Source organism: Mesoplodon densirostris, chromosome 6, assembly GCF_025265405.1.
Source record: "Mesoplodon densirostris isolate mMesDen1 chromosome 6, mMesDen1 primary haplotype, whole genome shotgun sequence".
Taxonomy (NCBI): Eukaryota; Metazoa; Chordata; class Mammalia; order Artiodactyla; family Ziphiidae; genus Mesoplodon; species Mesoplodon densirostris.
In genome coordinates, this window is record NC_082666.1 from 61,052,988 (window position 1) to 61,069,327 (window position 16,340).

At 41.8% G+C, this 16,340-nt stretch overlaps 1 protein-coding gene across 12 annotated transcripts in view; it reads left to right on the plus strand.

The window, feature by feature from the left end:
- Positions 1-16,340, plus strand: part of BNC2 (basonuclin zinc finger protein 2) — a 430,899-nt gene that overhangs the window by 163,405 nt on the left and 251,154 nt on the right. For 8 of the 12 annotated variants that reach the window (XM_060102087.1, XM_060102088.1, XM_060102091.1 and 5 more), the window contains one exon: positions 10,239-10,322. The exons of the other annotated variants lie outside the window; for them this stretch is intronic. In XM_060102087.1, coding sequence (XP_059958070.1) covers positions 10,239-10,322 — 84 coding nt within the window. The remainder of the gene's footprint in view (positions 1-10,238; positions 10,323-16,340) is intronic. 12 annotated transcript variants of the gene reach the window in all.

Below are 16,340 nucleotides of genomic sequence, written 5' to 3' on the forward strand. Positions count from 1 at the left end.
TTTCAGAGTTTATTGGGTTTGGGAAATAAGCAGAAGGCTTTTAATCATGATCTATGGTTCTGAGTCTTTGTTAATGGGATTCTGGTGATAATAATGCAAAAAAAAACCCCCAAAACAAAAAACAACCCAAGTCAGGGTAGAGCTGCAGTAAAGAAGGGATAGCAGTGAACCCATATGCTTTGCTTGTTTAGCTCGAGGTGTTAACTGGATACTTGGAAATTTCTAGTGGGAGCTTGAAAGTGCAGGACTAGAGCTCACATGAGAGGTAAGGAATAGGGATTGGGGAGCATTGTTCTCATACAGGTGGCAGATGAAACCAGGGGAGAGCATCACATCTAAAAGGAAAGCATGTAGAGAGAAAATGGTATTTTATAGCATTTCTTATCATGATAAGTCATTGACATAAATAGCTCCATCTTTATTTGAGACTACTAATATCAAAAACACACAAAATGGAAAACCATGTGTTTTATCATGTATAAAGTGTTCTATTATCTACTAAGCCTTTTTTAGATTCTAAAGCCACTAGATTTCAGGAGTAAAGTATGTTCAGTTTGAAGAAATACCTTGTAAGATCCCCAAGGACAGTATAAGGAAGTCCCTTTTACTTTATCTTCTCACTGCTTCCTGAGACCCTCAATAACAGAGAGATGCCATTGGTGGGAGAGGTTTAGGTTCACTCGTTACCTGTCTGGTACAGAATACTGTGTACAGCTTTTCACCTTCCCTAAATCTCAACCCAGTTGATCTAGGGTTGGGAAGCGGGTGGGGTGGGTAGGGGGAGGGTGGGTCTTCCAAAGAAATCAAGCTCGTGTGCTTTTGTGCATTTTCTCTTTTTAGTCTGGGGTCCTCAGCAAGTTTGGAGGGGTGATTGTGCAACGCACAGTATGACTTATTTCCTTTCTTCTCTTATCATTACCTATGTTCAAGCTTTGCATGCAGAGAGAAGCATGTTGCTTCATTGATCTTGGGCATACTGCACTGTGCGCTTTGGCAGTGTGGTGATGGCTCCCTGCCAGCTCTCCTGGTTACGGCACCCCGGAATTCCACTGGTCTGTTGGTACCATTTGTGGCCTGCCTTCAGTCTCACTCTTCATAATAAGTCTAACCCATGTCAAATGGGGCAAGAGGCTAGTCCAGAGGAATCTGCTTCTCTACACAACCGCTGTGCATTAAATCTAGTTTAACTGCTCCTTGTATGGCAACTTAAACTTTTTTTTTTTTCCATAATAGGTTTGATGTAGGTGGTTCAAGAGGTAACATGGGATGTTGAATTTTGGGAGGGTAATATTTGTTCTCTCACTGTCTGGAGTGTGACACATTCTTCTACCATGTTTCATTCCTCAAACTCCCTTTTCTGCTTTCTCACGTATACCTTTTTCATTCCTTTTCAGTGTTGTGAAATTTAGGGTGGGAAAAACAACCCCATTGATTTGTCCCCTTTTGTGCCTTTTTTTGTTCCCTCTTCCACTGCGGAGCACAGGCTCCGTACGTGCAGGCTCAGCGGCCATGGCTCACAGGCCCAGCCGCTCCACGGCACGTGGGATCTTCACAGACCGGGGCACGAACCCATGTCCTCTGCATCGGCAGGCGGACTCTCAACCACTGCGCCACCAGGGAAGCCTCCATTTTGTGCCTTTGATGAAGTAAGATCAAGTGAAATGCGCTTGTTTTCTTCCAAAGTGAACTCCTTTCTAAAAAATGTCACCCCCTCAAAAAAAGGTTCTTGGTGATCATGGCTTGAGATTTGTCTCTTTCCCCTCATTAGAGATAAATTCATCCTCATTGGTTTTTTTTAAATTAATTGATTAATTTGTCTGTGCAGGTCTTTTTAGTTGCAGCACTCAGGATCTTTGTTTGCAGCTTACGGGACCTTTTTTTTTTTTTTTAAGTTGCAGCATGCGGGCTCTAGTTCCCTGATTAGGGATCGAACCCAGGCCCCCTTTATTGGGAGCGTGGAATCTTAACTGCTGGACTGCCAGGGAAGTCCCAAATTCATCCTCATTCTTTTTTTTTTTTTATGTTGGGGGTAGGAGTTTATTAATTAATGAATTAATTTTTGCTGTGTTGGGTCTTCGTTTCTATGCAAGGGCTTTCTCTAGTTGCGGCAAGCGGGGGCCACTCTTCATCACGGTGCGCGGGCTTCTCACTATCGCGGCCTCTCTTGTTGCGGAGCATAGGCTCCAGACGCGCAGGCTCAGTAGTTGTGGCTCACGGGCCTAGTTGCTCCGCGGCATGTGGGATACTCCCAGATCAGGGCTCGTACCCGTGTCCCCTGCATTAGCAGGCAGATTCTCAACCACTGCGCCACCAGGGAAGCCCCCATCCTCATTCCTGATCTCTGTGAAGAATCAGGGAGACAAGCTGAGTGGCTGAGTTCAAGGTGACGTGGCTGAGTTCAAGGTGACATGGGTCCTTTTAAAGTGCTTTCTAGTTTGAATGCTAAAGCTATTGTCTGTCCCCAAATTATTTCCTTCTCATTTTTGCAGCATCTGTGGAGTTGCCCATATCACTGCTCCTAAGGCGGCTCGCTCACTTGGGCTTTTTCTTGACATATTGACTCTCCTTCACAGAGTGAGATTCTGGGAGATCCTGGATCTTATGCCCTGGTGTTTGCTTCTTTGTTCTTCCTTCTTCCCTTGTTTCCCCCCGCCCCACCCCCAGACATATCTCTTCTAAAACTAAATTATCATCTAGAAAACTTTTGTCTTCCCAGTTCTTTTTTTGATTTTCAAGTTTATTTAGGCCAGTGGTTCTCAAACTTTCATGCTTATCACCATCACTTGGAGGGCTTGTAAAAACACCTGGCTGGGCTCTACCCCGCAGGGGGTCTGTCACAGGTAGGTCTCAGGTGGGGCTGCAAATGCATTTCAGGGGAGTTCCCAGGTGATGCTAATAATGTTCCTGGGTTGAGAATACACCTTGAACTACTGACATAGACTGTTGGTTGTCTATCAGTTTGCTGTCTAGTTTGGGGTTATTTTTTTCCAAAAGGGTAGGGCTTCTTCAGACTTTATTCACGAGCTCCCTGGAAACACCTTACTTTTTCATCTTATATTTATTTATTTTTTACTGTAGTTAATTTACAGTGTTTCAGGTGTACAGCAGAGTGATTCAGTTACACACACACACACACACACACACACACACACACACAATTGGTTTTCGCATTCTTTCCATTATAGATTATTACAAGATATTGAACATAGTTCCATTTGCTATACAGAGGGTCGTTGTTGTTTATCTATTTTATGTATAGTCGTGTGTATTGGAAACTCCTTACTTTTAATTCATAGGTCAAGCCACTAGCATGAAAGAGAACTCAGAAAATTGCCTATGTTTTCATTGGGAAAGCCTTGGCTGGGGCAGGAGTGGCAGGGAGTGAAATGTATCTCTTCTTACTACTTCCCCCAGAGAAGACTTTTGTGGTCATTCTCTCAGATCTCAGACACATCTTCATAGTCTTCGTCAACACAGTGTTCTAGGAAGCCGTCTACAAGTTGATGGAGCTGGCCCCTTATTGAGACCAATTGAATAGGTATAATTTTCAGTTTCCCTAATTGCTTATATTATTCCTTTGACACTTGAGTTTGTTCACCACCACCCCCACCTCCACCACCAAATTCCTTCCCTCACTGTCTCAAACTTCTCAGCCCTGATGGGAATGGTGTGCTGGGGGGCAGAGGGAGATATCTGGGGAAGTATCATTACCTATGCTGTGTACCTACAGCCGGCTTAGTTAGGTGTGTTACCTGTGTCATCTCCTTCAACCTTGCCAACCATACACAGTAAATATAATTACTCCCATTTTACAGATGCAGCAAATAAAGCTCTGAATTGGTAATTAACTGACCAACTTCACAAGGTACTGTAGCTGGGGTTAAAAACAGAGGTTCAGGGGCCTCCCTGGTGGCGCAGTGGTTGAGAGTCCGCCTGCCGATGCGGGGGATGCGGGTTCGTGCCCCGGTCTGGGAGGATCCCATGTGCCGCGGAGCGGCTGGGCCCGTGGGCCGTGGCCGCTGAGCCTGCGCGTCCGGAGCCTGCGCGTCTGGAGCCTGTGCTCCGCAACGGGGGAGGCCACAGCAGTGAGAGGCCCGCATACCGCAAAAAGAAAAAAAAAAAAAAAAAAAAAAACAAAACAGAGGTTCACTCCAAAGCCAGTGCTCATTGCATATCACCTGCCTTTAGGATAGTTGGAGGTGAGACTTGAGGGCAGAAAGAAAGTTTATCTGGGCATATATATACATACATATATTTGAAATTTCACTTAATGTCAGTTATCAGACTTGGCGATGTTTATGCCCATGAGCAACAACCTGGGGTGTTCAATTTCCATTGTACTGAATGACAAGAACGATTGTAAACCAGTTGAAAATAATCTCATTTTGTACTTTTCTTTCTTGAGTATAAAGTCCATCCATGGCATAGGTGCAAATAACTTCATCCTCATTTTCTTCAGCGCTAAAACCCACATAAAACAAGAAGTGGAGAAATAGGTGAACTCTATCAAATGGTAGGAGACTTTTCTAGTAAAACACTAGCATGGTAGTTCAGAGGACTACGTCTTCATTTCAGTTCTGTCCAACTTATCAAATGTGGAGGGGAGACCATAGTGATAGGCCTCAGTTTTCTTATTTAAAAATAAAAAGAGTGCGGTGGAAATTTCCTCCCCACCCCTTACTTGTCTGATAGGGGAATTAGTAAATATTTTGTGTAAAGCCCTTTGAGGCTCTGTAAGAAAGATTCTGTGTAATTTTAGCATTATTCATGGTCCATCAGGCTCCTCAGGGTGTCACCAGGGAAGAGAGATTTTTATCTTTTATCCTGCCTTTCACAGCATAAAAACAAGGTATTTTTGTTGTTGTTTGTGGCTTTGAAAATCTCCTGTAATTGTACCTGCAGTGGTTGCTCCCATCACAGGGCCAGGGCCCTAGCTCCCCCAAGAGGACCAGCCCTCGAGGCAGAAAGAGACTGAACCTCACTTAGTTCCTGACTCCTGTGAGGATGCTTTGCAACCGACCCCCACCCAGTAGTCTTCTGTGTCTGTCAGCCTGTTGAGTGGCAGAATCCCCTGCCCTTAACCCTTTTCTGTTCTCTCTTCTCCCATCCTGATCCTGTAGTTCATTGTTCTGGGATGGCTCAGAGGGGACTGTCCACCGTGCTATTCAGTTCTTCTGCAAGATCTTGCTCATCCTTCTTACCTTCCAACACCCTGCCTCATCTAAGGCCTCTGTAAGAACCAGCATATTTCTGGCCATTCTGTATTGGCAGCTGCATAAATACTGTTTTGAGTCAGCAGTTCCTTTCTGATCATGAAGTGGTGCTTTTCATTCTTAAGCTTTAGGTTCTGTATATGTGGCCCTTCTGTGGCTAAGGCCTGGGGCTCCATGGTTGGGAAGGCTTAGGCCTGGAATGTTGTCTTTAGTTAAATTGTCGCCTGAAAAATGAAGATAGACATTATCTGCACATCCAGCAACTTTAGCTCACCTTATTTTTCTATTTATTCCTCTCACTTATTTGCTGCACTGCATTTAACATACATCCCTGTCTTTACAGTGTTGGGTAATTAATTTATTTCTTTCTCTGCTCTTTGTCACAAGTGCTCCTGACTAGCTTATTTTCAAATCCATTTCACTGAATGGTCTTCCTGAATTCTTTGCATTATCTGAGTATTTCCTCTTGTTGCTGGTATCATCTAACCACTGACATGAGGCTGCTATTGCTTTTCTCTGGCTTAGAATGTAACAGAGCTTGTACCCAGCCATGTCCCTGAGTCCTCTCATGGGACTCTTTTGGGGTTATCTCCTCTCCCTCTATCTTTTTTTTTTTTTTTTTTTGCGGTAGCGGGCCTCTCACTGGTGTGGCCTCTCCCGTTGCGGAGCACAGGCTCCGGACGTGCAGGCTCAATGGCCATGGCTCATGGGCCCAGCCACTCTGCGGCATGTGGGATCCTCCCGGACTGGGGCACGAACCCGTGTCCCCTGCATCGGCAGGCGGACTCTCAACCACTGCGCCACCAGGGAAGCCCTTCTCTCTATTTTTTAAAGCCAATTCTCTGTCTCCATTCTTTTCTAAGTTCTCCTTGGGTTCAGATCCTTTCCCTCATACTTTTACTGCTAGATGGAAGCTACCAAAACACATACACTTCAGAACTGCTCCGGGCTTACGGCCAGCTTCACCAAAGAGTTGAGATGGCATGGAAGTTAATTTATTTAGGCTCTGACTTTTTATAGTGCTTATCAGGCAAATGCCTGCCTGAATGTTTAATGTTTAAAAATAAAATTAAAGTTCAAATGGGCCCTGGCTTTGCAAGAAGCACCCCCAGATTCTATAAGACCTTTTCTTGGTAACACATTTCTTCTCCCAAGTTATCACTTCTGCCTCTCTTTCTTTCTTCATTTGTTGCTTTCCTTACACCCACCTTCTTCAAGTATTTTGAAGAGTAGCTCCCGTTTACAATGTGGAGGTTTTTATGTCTTCTTTTCAGAAATCTGGTCCCTAACAGTCTTTATGTATGATCTCAGTAAACAAAGAGCGTGTGTGTGTGTGTGTGTGTGTGTGTGTGTGTGTGTGTGTGTGTGTGTAGGAAGCCTGCCATATTTCCTCCCTGCCCCACAGAAAATATGTTTTCTGGAAGCCCTTTTGACACTGAAGTGAATGCCCACTGGCCCTCCCTTGTTGAATTCTCCTGAGAGGAGAGAGAGAGAGAGAGAGAGAGAGAGAGAGAGAGAGAGAGAGAGGCCTTTATGCTTGTTGTCATATCTTTTGTTTCTGCTGATTATACACAAAGTAAGTTGTAAATAGCTCTCTCACACACCGTGATTCCTTTGAGGTCTCTACAGGAGAGTAGATATGCACTCAGCTCCAGCTTCCCTGGGGATTCTAGAGGGTCCCTTTCAAGGCCTCTTACTTCCTGTTATAGCACCAGCCGAATGAAATTTAGATGAGTTCTGGACAATTACCATCCCATAATGAAACCTGCAGCCTACTGTTTAGAAATACTAGCTGATCACTGTAGTTTTTTTTCTTTGTTTTTAAATTAAATGTTTTTATTACTTTAAGAGTAAAGTATACAAAGATGCAACAAAGAATAAAACAATAAAATGTCCCCTTAGTCCTACTACGTTTCAGAGATCAAAATCACTGTGAACATTTTATGAAAATCACAGTAGAACTTTGTTTTAAATATGATGTTGAAATGCACACTAAACACTAGCATGAAGACGAGAGGATAAAATTGGAATTCTCCAAATCAATTTGAATTTTCAATTCCATTGAAAACAGAAGGTACACATCCTATTTTAGTATCTTAATTTAAAATAGAGTAATAATGAGTTAAAGGGAATTCCCTGGCTGTCCAGTGTTTAGGACTCTGCACTTCCACTTCAGGGGATGCGGGTTCGATCCCTGGTTGGGGAACTAAGATCCCGTATGCTGTGGGACATGGCCAAAAAGAATTTTTAGGTCTGCTGTTTCTGTCAGGCATTTTTTGATTGCTTATAGATAGTTGGCTGACTGCTAAGGCTTCTGAATCAAAAGGCCTAATTGTCTAGGTGTGCTGAATTATACCTAATTAGGTTATCAAGCTTTTACATCCTGTGTATTTTCCTTGGGACATTTTGATGAACTGGAAACAGATATAGCTTGCCTTTCCCTTATACTTTTTCTCTGTCTGATAATTGATGACTCTAATTGTGGTGGGCGAGGTAGGGGGAGTATTGTTAGATGGTGAACTCATGAGTGAAACCATGTGGATTTTGGTTCAAATCTCAATTTTCTCATCTTTAAGGAAGTCCGTTTTCACAGATCAGAAGGATTTTCTTTTCTGCTCAGAAATCCTAGGATTCTAAGATGGAGCACACTCTTTGCTTTCCTCCTAGTTCCTTTTTGTGATTTGGATAGCTGAAACATTCCAGTAGCCTGGCACCGTTTCCTTCCAACTTACTCACAGACCTTTTTGTTTTCTCTCAGCAACTGTGTATTTCTAAGTGTTTGAGGTTGTAATTGAGTGTAATTGTAGTTGTTTAACTTTCTCCATTCCTCTTGAGAGTGTTTATGAAATGCCTTCTGTGAGGGTAAAAAGGAACTAGAAACTTTGTCTTTGTGACATGGTCAACTAATATTAAGGTAAGTGGCAATTGTTTTGTGTACATGAAATAAAGCATTATTTACACTTAATTTGCAACATATGCATTCTGGCTTATCTGCTGTAATCAGTTGAGTAGTCACGTTTATTAAGGTTTTATAGGAAACTTTGGGGGGGTTTGTTTTGATGTGGAATATTCTAAGTAATTTCCCCCCAATTCTTCTCTTGCACCCTAGGGAGAATTACTGTTGCACCACTCATTGGTGCCCTCACCATGTGTCAGTGTGGGGTGGGATCAGCATTGTTCTGTGGGTGACACAACACAGATGCAGTGTCTCTATTCCCCTCCATGACCCGTTTTCTTTCTCATTTCTCAAGTTAGAGGAGAAATCCCCTTTAACCTTGCTGATGTTGTCCCAGACCAAAGAGCGAGTAGTAGGTCTTGATTTCTTGTGACACTTTCTTCATTTCCTTTAATTGTCTTCTTCGTAATTTCTTTCATATGAAACATCAACAAATGCCTCTAGAATGGATGCTACTAAAAGCACCTATTACATGTTTTTCATTAACTTCTTTGAAATATGTTTTCGCTCTTTCTCATTTCTTAAGTTTGGGCTGTGTAATTTTCTAGCATGTGCCCCTGAGCTAGTTATTTACCTACTCTAAAGCTCCCCCTTTCTTGTGAAATGGAGATGCTCATATCCCATAAGATGGTTGAAAGGGAAAAAAGGGTTAATCTCGATGTAAGGTACCCACATGGTGACTGGCACAATGCAAGTGCTCAGTAAATGCAACCTCCTTTTCCTTTCCTTCTCAGGCTCCAAATGAAGAAATTTGTGGGTAAAGAGTGGTTAATTTCAAAGACAGCTGATATTCTGTTGATGTCACTTTATGGAAATAGGCAGGAAGAAAGAATAAGACACTTGAAAAGAATAGGAAAGTTGGACCTAAAAATGTTTGAAGAGTTGACTTTTTAAAAAATATATATGTTATATTCACTAGTAAACTTGCAAAGTGGAGTTTATTGAAAATTGTTTAAATCTGGAGAAGTGAACAGATTTGTGGGTCAAAAGAAAGAAGGAAATACCTTCTAAGACAGCATGCTTGGCTGAAAACTGATCTCTGAACAAAGGAAATTGATTGGCACAGATGATCCCAGTTGGAGTTAAAAAAATAAATAAAACAAAATACCAAAGGAGGGCTTTGAGAGGGAAAGAAGATACAGGTGAGATGAAGCTGATTGATGGATTGAGATTCTGATACACATAGATAGTTGTATGATTAATGAAGGTAGTATGTGTTTGGAAATACTGAGTAGAGATTTAGAGAAGAATTTAAAAAGCCGAAAACAGGTTTCAATGGAATCTAAATTCTCTTTATCTTAAAAATTTTAAAATGAAGTAAGCATGTGACTAATAAGTAGGTAATATTTCAAGGTGAGAGTAACTGATTGTAATAGGTAGCTTAGTTTTGAAAGGGAATCTTAGCGGCTTTCATTGTAGGATTCTAGGTACAGAGGAACATTTACTAAATCATAGCTTTTTTGTTATTTTTAGTGTTAGAGCAGATGTGAAATGAGCCTCTTAAATGTAGCTTAAATACAGTAAATAAATAATACATGTTGATAAATAAATACTAGCCCATGCCAGGAATAGAAAAAAAAATTTTGAACTGGTATTTTAAGTGTCAAAGGTACTTTAGGCATTATAGAATGCAGTTTTCTTAATTCCCACTTAAGAAATGAAAAGAGAAAAAAAGTCACCAATTTCAAGCAGAGATTCTGTTTCTTTTTCCCTTCCTTCATTTCCTCCCTTCCTTCCTTTTGAGTTTCCTTCTTCTCTCCTCCTCCTTCTACAGTCCACGGATATTAAGTGCCTGCTTTGTGCTACATGCTGTGGATACAAGGGGCAATAAAATTTATGTGGATTTTTTCTTTTTAGACTTTACCTTTTGGTAGTTAATAAACTTGGGTGTGTGATATTTACAACGTATTTGACCTACTGAGTGTCAAAAACCTGTGAAGCCGTGATGGAAGCCGTTCTGTTTAAGAACTGCACTTGGGATGTCCCTGCTTCTGCCTGGGTCAAGTGTGTTTGTGTGCAGTTTTCAGCAGCCTCCACAGCCAGCATCTAACTTGGCCGTATTCCCCCAGGTTCCAGTGGCATGTGCTGGCAGAGTGCTGGGTGCAGACTTCTGCCCAAACCTGGAGGAGCCAGACCAGAGGCTGGAAGTCCAGGTTGGAGTCTTACTGTTTTATCAGTTGGGGGTGGTGTGACAGTAACAGTGGTCTCTGAAGGCCATGCAGATACATCAGATGCCATCAGGAGACAGGCAACTGCTGAGACAGGTATAACAGAGGGCCCAGTGTAGCATCTGTGCAGCAAAAAGTCCTTTTCAGGATAAGTTGTATGTAACTAGAGATCATTCATTTACTCAGTCAAGAAATCAAGACTTAGTATGTACTGCAGTGAATAAGAACGTGGTTTCTGAAGGCTGGCCACCTAGGTTGACACAGTTGCTGTGAGATCTTTGGCAAGTCACTCAACCTAACTGGGCTTTAGCTTTTTCATCTATGAAATGGAGATTTCCCACACTAGGTGAATGAGGATTAAATGTTCTAACACATGCCTAACAGTTAGCACAGCACCTGGCACATAACAGGCACTCAGGAAATCTTAGCTCTCATCTTTTCAAATCACCATTATCGAGTGCTAAGAATGATGCTAGGCTCTGGGCACACCTGGGGAACCAGTCATGTTTCCTGCATTGTGGTCTCCCAGCTCAGGAGAATGGAAGCCGTTCAGCTGGGCGCTGTATTAGAAAAATAGAATTTAATGATAAGTAGCTTCCTTCTTCATGGATTGGGAGATATGTCCTCTGGTGTAATATTAAGTTTATTTACAAAGTACATTTTTCATGAAAGTACTGACTTGGAATTCGTTGTGTGGTCTTGAGAAATTAGAAACGGTGTGGTGTATTGCAGATTAAAAATATAAATATGACATCCTGGCCAAAGGTCTATCTCCACTTCCAGGTACCTGTTAATAGTTATGGAATGTGTGTGCCAAAGATACAAAGATGGAGGCTGAAGTTTCAATGTGGATGGCACCCCCTTGCATGGGCAAACCCATACTATTTTTTAGGGCCTCTATTTGGCGTCATTTTCTAAATTTTAAGACTTAGGGGCTGAGCATAGTGAGCTCAGTGTTAAAACATTTTTTTTTAACTGATTTAAGACACCCCAAATAAGAAAAGAGAATAGTTTAAAAAAATTGACTTCACAGTGGGCGTGATGGCAGAAGTGGTGGTCGGAGGAGGTTTCAGTTTTTATGATACTCTGAAGGGGACACCGTCTCTTGCGCACCTGCTCTTGGCCTAGGGAAGAGCACCTGAGCTCAGCGGTGCCACAAGCTGGTACTGTCTGGGCGACATATGGCTATGATACTACAGAAAAGCAGGTGTGGCACGTATGAGGCATGATCATGCGTTTCCCAGTTTTAGAAAGCGCACAGCTTGTGTGTGACACATATATGCAGAGTGATGGAAGACTTTTTGTGAAGAGTAGTCTGATCCTTGACCCCTTCGGGTAGGACGAGTGATGTTCTTCAAACACGTCACCTGGAATGGTCTGTCATGGGTGGTTGTTGGAAAATCTGTTTTTGAACCTTGAGTTATGGAGCAAAGAGCGATGGGTTTTGCAGATGTGGGTGCATGAAATAAAACTGAAGGAGACCAATGGAGCACTTTGCTTCCACATACCAAGGGAGAAAATGTGTATTTACATGTTGAAGTGAAACCGTGGTTATAGGTAGCTAAACAGATTGTGGAGTTGACAATTCAGCGAGGGCCTTGCAAAGAAGACCAAGTTACTGGGCAAAGAAAAGAAAGTGCTCTTTTTATTGGATTCCTCATATTGCAACAGCATTTTGGTGGACTGAGTGGAAAAGATGAATATGTGAAAAGATAGTCAACTACAAAGCATTGGTGAATTAACTGGGACCCACTCGAACCATTTCTCTCTTTTCTCCTCTTCTTTTCTAATTATGGTTTCCATACCTTTTAATAATATCTGGTACATACTCATATTATGTCCGTCATAATAAAGTTGACACTTAATATATTCTTCACCAGCTAACAGTTCCAGGAGTAGCTTAGAGTCCGTTCATTTTTGCCATGGCATGTGCATTCTGGTCTTTTTTTTTTTTTTCCTATCAAGTGAGCCATTTCTTATTTTTTAGTCCAACTCTGCACTCCGGGGAACTCATCATAGGACTTGCCAGCGTCGTTTACTTTTCCTTCTTGGATCTCAGACTTCCCCCCAGGGCCAGGCATTATAACCATGAGAGGATTTTATGTTTGGCCTCTTGATTCTGAGAATAATCTCTTGTACACCTCGATTTAGGAGCTCTGGCTTGTTTATATCCTTTCCTGTGAAGGATTTTCATTTAGACACACAGTACCCATATCTGGTTTACTTTTGTATTTTTACCTGACAGGAATTCTCAGGACTGATGGAGCCCCTTCCTCTTCTTACCTTCTTTCTTTTAACCCTTTCCTTTTAATCCTTAAAATTTCAGATGACTTAGCAACTTTATCATTTAATAATCCCAAGATCCCTGACACTCTTTCATGAATATATCCTTGGTTTTGAATGACTGTCATTGTTGAAGTCTGAGCATGACTTGACTTTTGCAAGGGCATCTGCTGTCTTTTTTGTGTTAATATACCTGATTTAGAAAAGTAGCTGGAAATCCAGACTTTGATTTACTGTCTTCACTTTCTTGATTTTCTTCAGTGCCTTTTGAAGTACATATGAAACTGTACTTTCTTTAGCTCTGGAGGTTAACTGATGCATAGGCTCCCAAAATTGTCCTCTTATATAATTATTTTATGGGAACTTGTTATTCTAGTTTAGACCTCCCTTAATTGCTGTTAAATATTTTATTTTGTTTTATTTATTTTTATAAATTTATTTATTTTTGGCTGCATTGGGTCTTTGTTGCTGCGCGTGGGCTTTCTCTAGTTGCGGCGAGCCAGGGCTACTCTTTGTTGCGGTGCATGGGCTTCTCGTGACGGTGGCTTCTCTTGTTGCGGAGCGCGGGCTTCAGTAGCTGTGGCACACGGGTTTCAGTAGTTGTGGCTCTCAGGCTCTAGAGCGCAGGCTTCAGTAGTTGTGGCTCACGGGCTCAGTTGCTCCGCGGCATGTGGGATCTTTCCACACCGGGGCTTGAACCTGTGTCCCCTGCATTGGCAGGCAGATTCTCAACCACTGCGCCACCCGGGAAGTCCCAAATATTTTATTTTTAATCATAAAAGTGACTGTTTTCGTCTCACTGTGCCTCATCGTGTGTTGTTACAGTTAGCCTAGCACAGTTCCTTTCCTGGTTGGGAATTCAAGATGTGGGGTTTGACTTGGTATTTTTCACCACTAAAGTGCTTAGAAAATTAGAGTAAATAATGAACCAATATTTCAGTACCCGATTAGACACAATTTACTGTGATGTTTCATAAACCACAGACTCCTTTCTTCTATGAATGCGTGAAGGATCACTTTTTTTTCCCCAGACATACTGGGGTGCAAATGTAAATTTCCATAAAATTTAAATGAGGTGCTTCCTGTAATTAATGAACAATTGTGGCTGCTGTCTAGTCTACATTGTAATTAACCATGATCAGGCTTGTTTAGTGATGACACTGTTCCTGTAATAATTTGACAAGCTACTGTGAATTTGCCAGGTTATTAAACAACCTGCAGCATTCACTTACAGAATCACAGGGACGGCGGCGGCTGCTAGTTAAATGCAGCATAAGGGCGAAGCAGAGCTGCCCATTGAAGTCTATCAATCACCACGAACAGGTTTACATTCCTGTGATTTGGGAGAAGTTAATTAATTTTGTGTGGGTTGTCTTGAAAACTTTTTATTACATGGTAAACCTAATGGGGCAAAGCTGGTCATTTTTGTGAACTCATAATGAAGCTAACCAATTTTCTATATTGTTATCATCTATACGGACACCCGGAAGCTGAGGTTTCCCCCTTCCCACCCTGTTAAATAGATGTAGTATTTTAAACAACAACAGCACCAAGCTGTTCCCTCCCCAGATTTATTCCCAGCATCTCTCAAATACAAGTTTACTTTTTTATTGAGTGTGTGTGTTAGGAAGAGCAGATGACCTTGTGCCAAGCACAGTCCTGTCACAGGGAGAGGGAGCCATCCAAGGGGACTGGTAGCCATGTCCATAGTCACTAGCGCACCCGCCGGCCTGAGCCCCCCTTAAGGTTAAGAACTGTTCAAAACGTTACTGTCTAGTTACTGTGGTGTCTTTCATTCAGATTCTGTTTATTGACTAAACCACAAGGATTCCTGCCCAAAGTACCAGGCGGTCTATGCTTGACTGATTTTGATTTTCTAACATCAGCCCTGGGGTTTATTTGAAAAATGTACATACACTGCAGCTTTAACAAGTCAAGTGACTGCATGTTTTTGACCATGGAGTCGAGTATATCTGAAGATCATTAAATTTAGAGGGGAAAGGAGGGGTGGAGAATAAGTGTAGTAGTCATTGTACCATTGCAAAGAGAGAGAGAGTGTGGGTGTGTGTGAGACACATGGTTTTTGTCTTTTCATCTTCTCCAAGAGCCAGAAAGTTTCCTGCCGTTCTCTTTCCAGCTATTGACAAATGATTGCCAGATGTGAGATCTTTGCAGTGCTCTTTCCCTCAGCAAACCTGCAGCGATGGGATATTTGATTCTCCCTTGCCCATTTCATCTCCTTTCCACATCTGCCAGGGACACACAAGCAATACATCCCTACATGAGAGTTTAAAGTTTATTCAGCTCCTTTTTCCCCTCCGATAAAGTGTGTTTGGAGACAACACAATGAGGTCCATATGACTTTCGCCCAACTTCACTGTATGAAATTAGTTGTTTATTTTACTTATCTACCTCTCAGTAATTGAACGATTTCATTTTAGTTTCGGTCCATGGAAAATTTGATGCAACTCTGGGAATGCTAAGAGTTTCCTATTGTTGTCTGCTTGCTGCAAGTATACCATCATCACAACTTCTCTCTGATTGTCTCAATTCTGATAAAAACTAGACTGGTGGTTTCTATGGACTTCCTAGGAAAGCAGTTTTAATAAACAACTGTCAAAATACTAAGTGTAGCATGTCTGGTAAAATTCGGTAGTCATTTAAGATCTAAAAAGCCATCCATGAGGGAGAAAATTCAACTTGTTTGGCTTGATTAGTTTACCTTGTATTTGTGTCCATTGTCAAAGCTGTTATGGATAAGGTCCTAGTTTTAATCCCAAATAGCTTATAAAAGAGCATGTATAGTGAGTTTTGAAGGTATCTGAAATTAGCCTGTGTAGGCCACACACATAATCATTAACATGCATGGAAGCCTTTTGCATCTGCTTGGAATCTGTATTGATACTGATTTTTTCCCCTCATTTTAGTTTACAAATATTTTCCAAAGTGCTCTTATAGCTTATGTTCATACTATAGGGTGGGCTGACACAGGTGGCCTTTCAGTTTTCCTATTACACTTTTTGGCAAACGAAAAGGCCCCTTACTCCCTGAATAAGATCAGCATTTTAATTTTTTTAACATTTAAAAAATAATCCATAAAATGTCTGCCACATGTTCCCTAGTTGATGGAAATGTTTTCCAAATTAGACTGTAGTGTTGGATTCTTACTGTAAAAGTGCTAGCGTGTTTACTATTTCTGCTACCCTCTCAGCTACCTGTCATTATACAAATTTATTTTTGTGTGTGTGAAACTCAAATGATGAACATAAGATAATTACTATTTATGAATTTCCGAGGAAAAATTGTTTTGTTTTTTTTTTACTGTTAAGAAAGTAAATGGCTTTGCCCATGTGAGACTCAAAACAGGAAAAATGTGGTCTTCCATTCTGTTCTTTAAAAAAAAAATAACAGGGCCTCCCTGGTGGCGCAAGTGGTTGAGAGTCCGCCTGCCGATGCAGGGGATACGGGTTCGTGCCCCGGTCTGGGAGGATCCCATATGCCGCGGAGCGGCTGGGCCCGTGAGCCATGGCCGCTGAGCCTGCGCGTCCGGAGCCTGCGCGTCCGGAGCCTGTGCTCCGCAACGGGGGAGGCCACAACAGTGAGAGGCCCGCATACCGCAAAAAAAAAAAAAAAAAAAAAAAACAAAACAACAAAGCAACAACAAACAAAACCTAACAAGAACAAAAACAAAAAGCCAACAGCCCCTGAAAAGAAGAAATC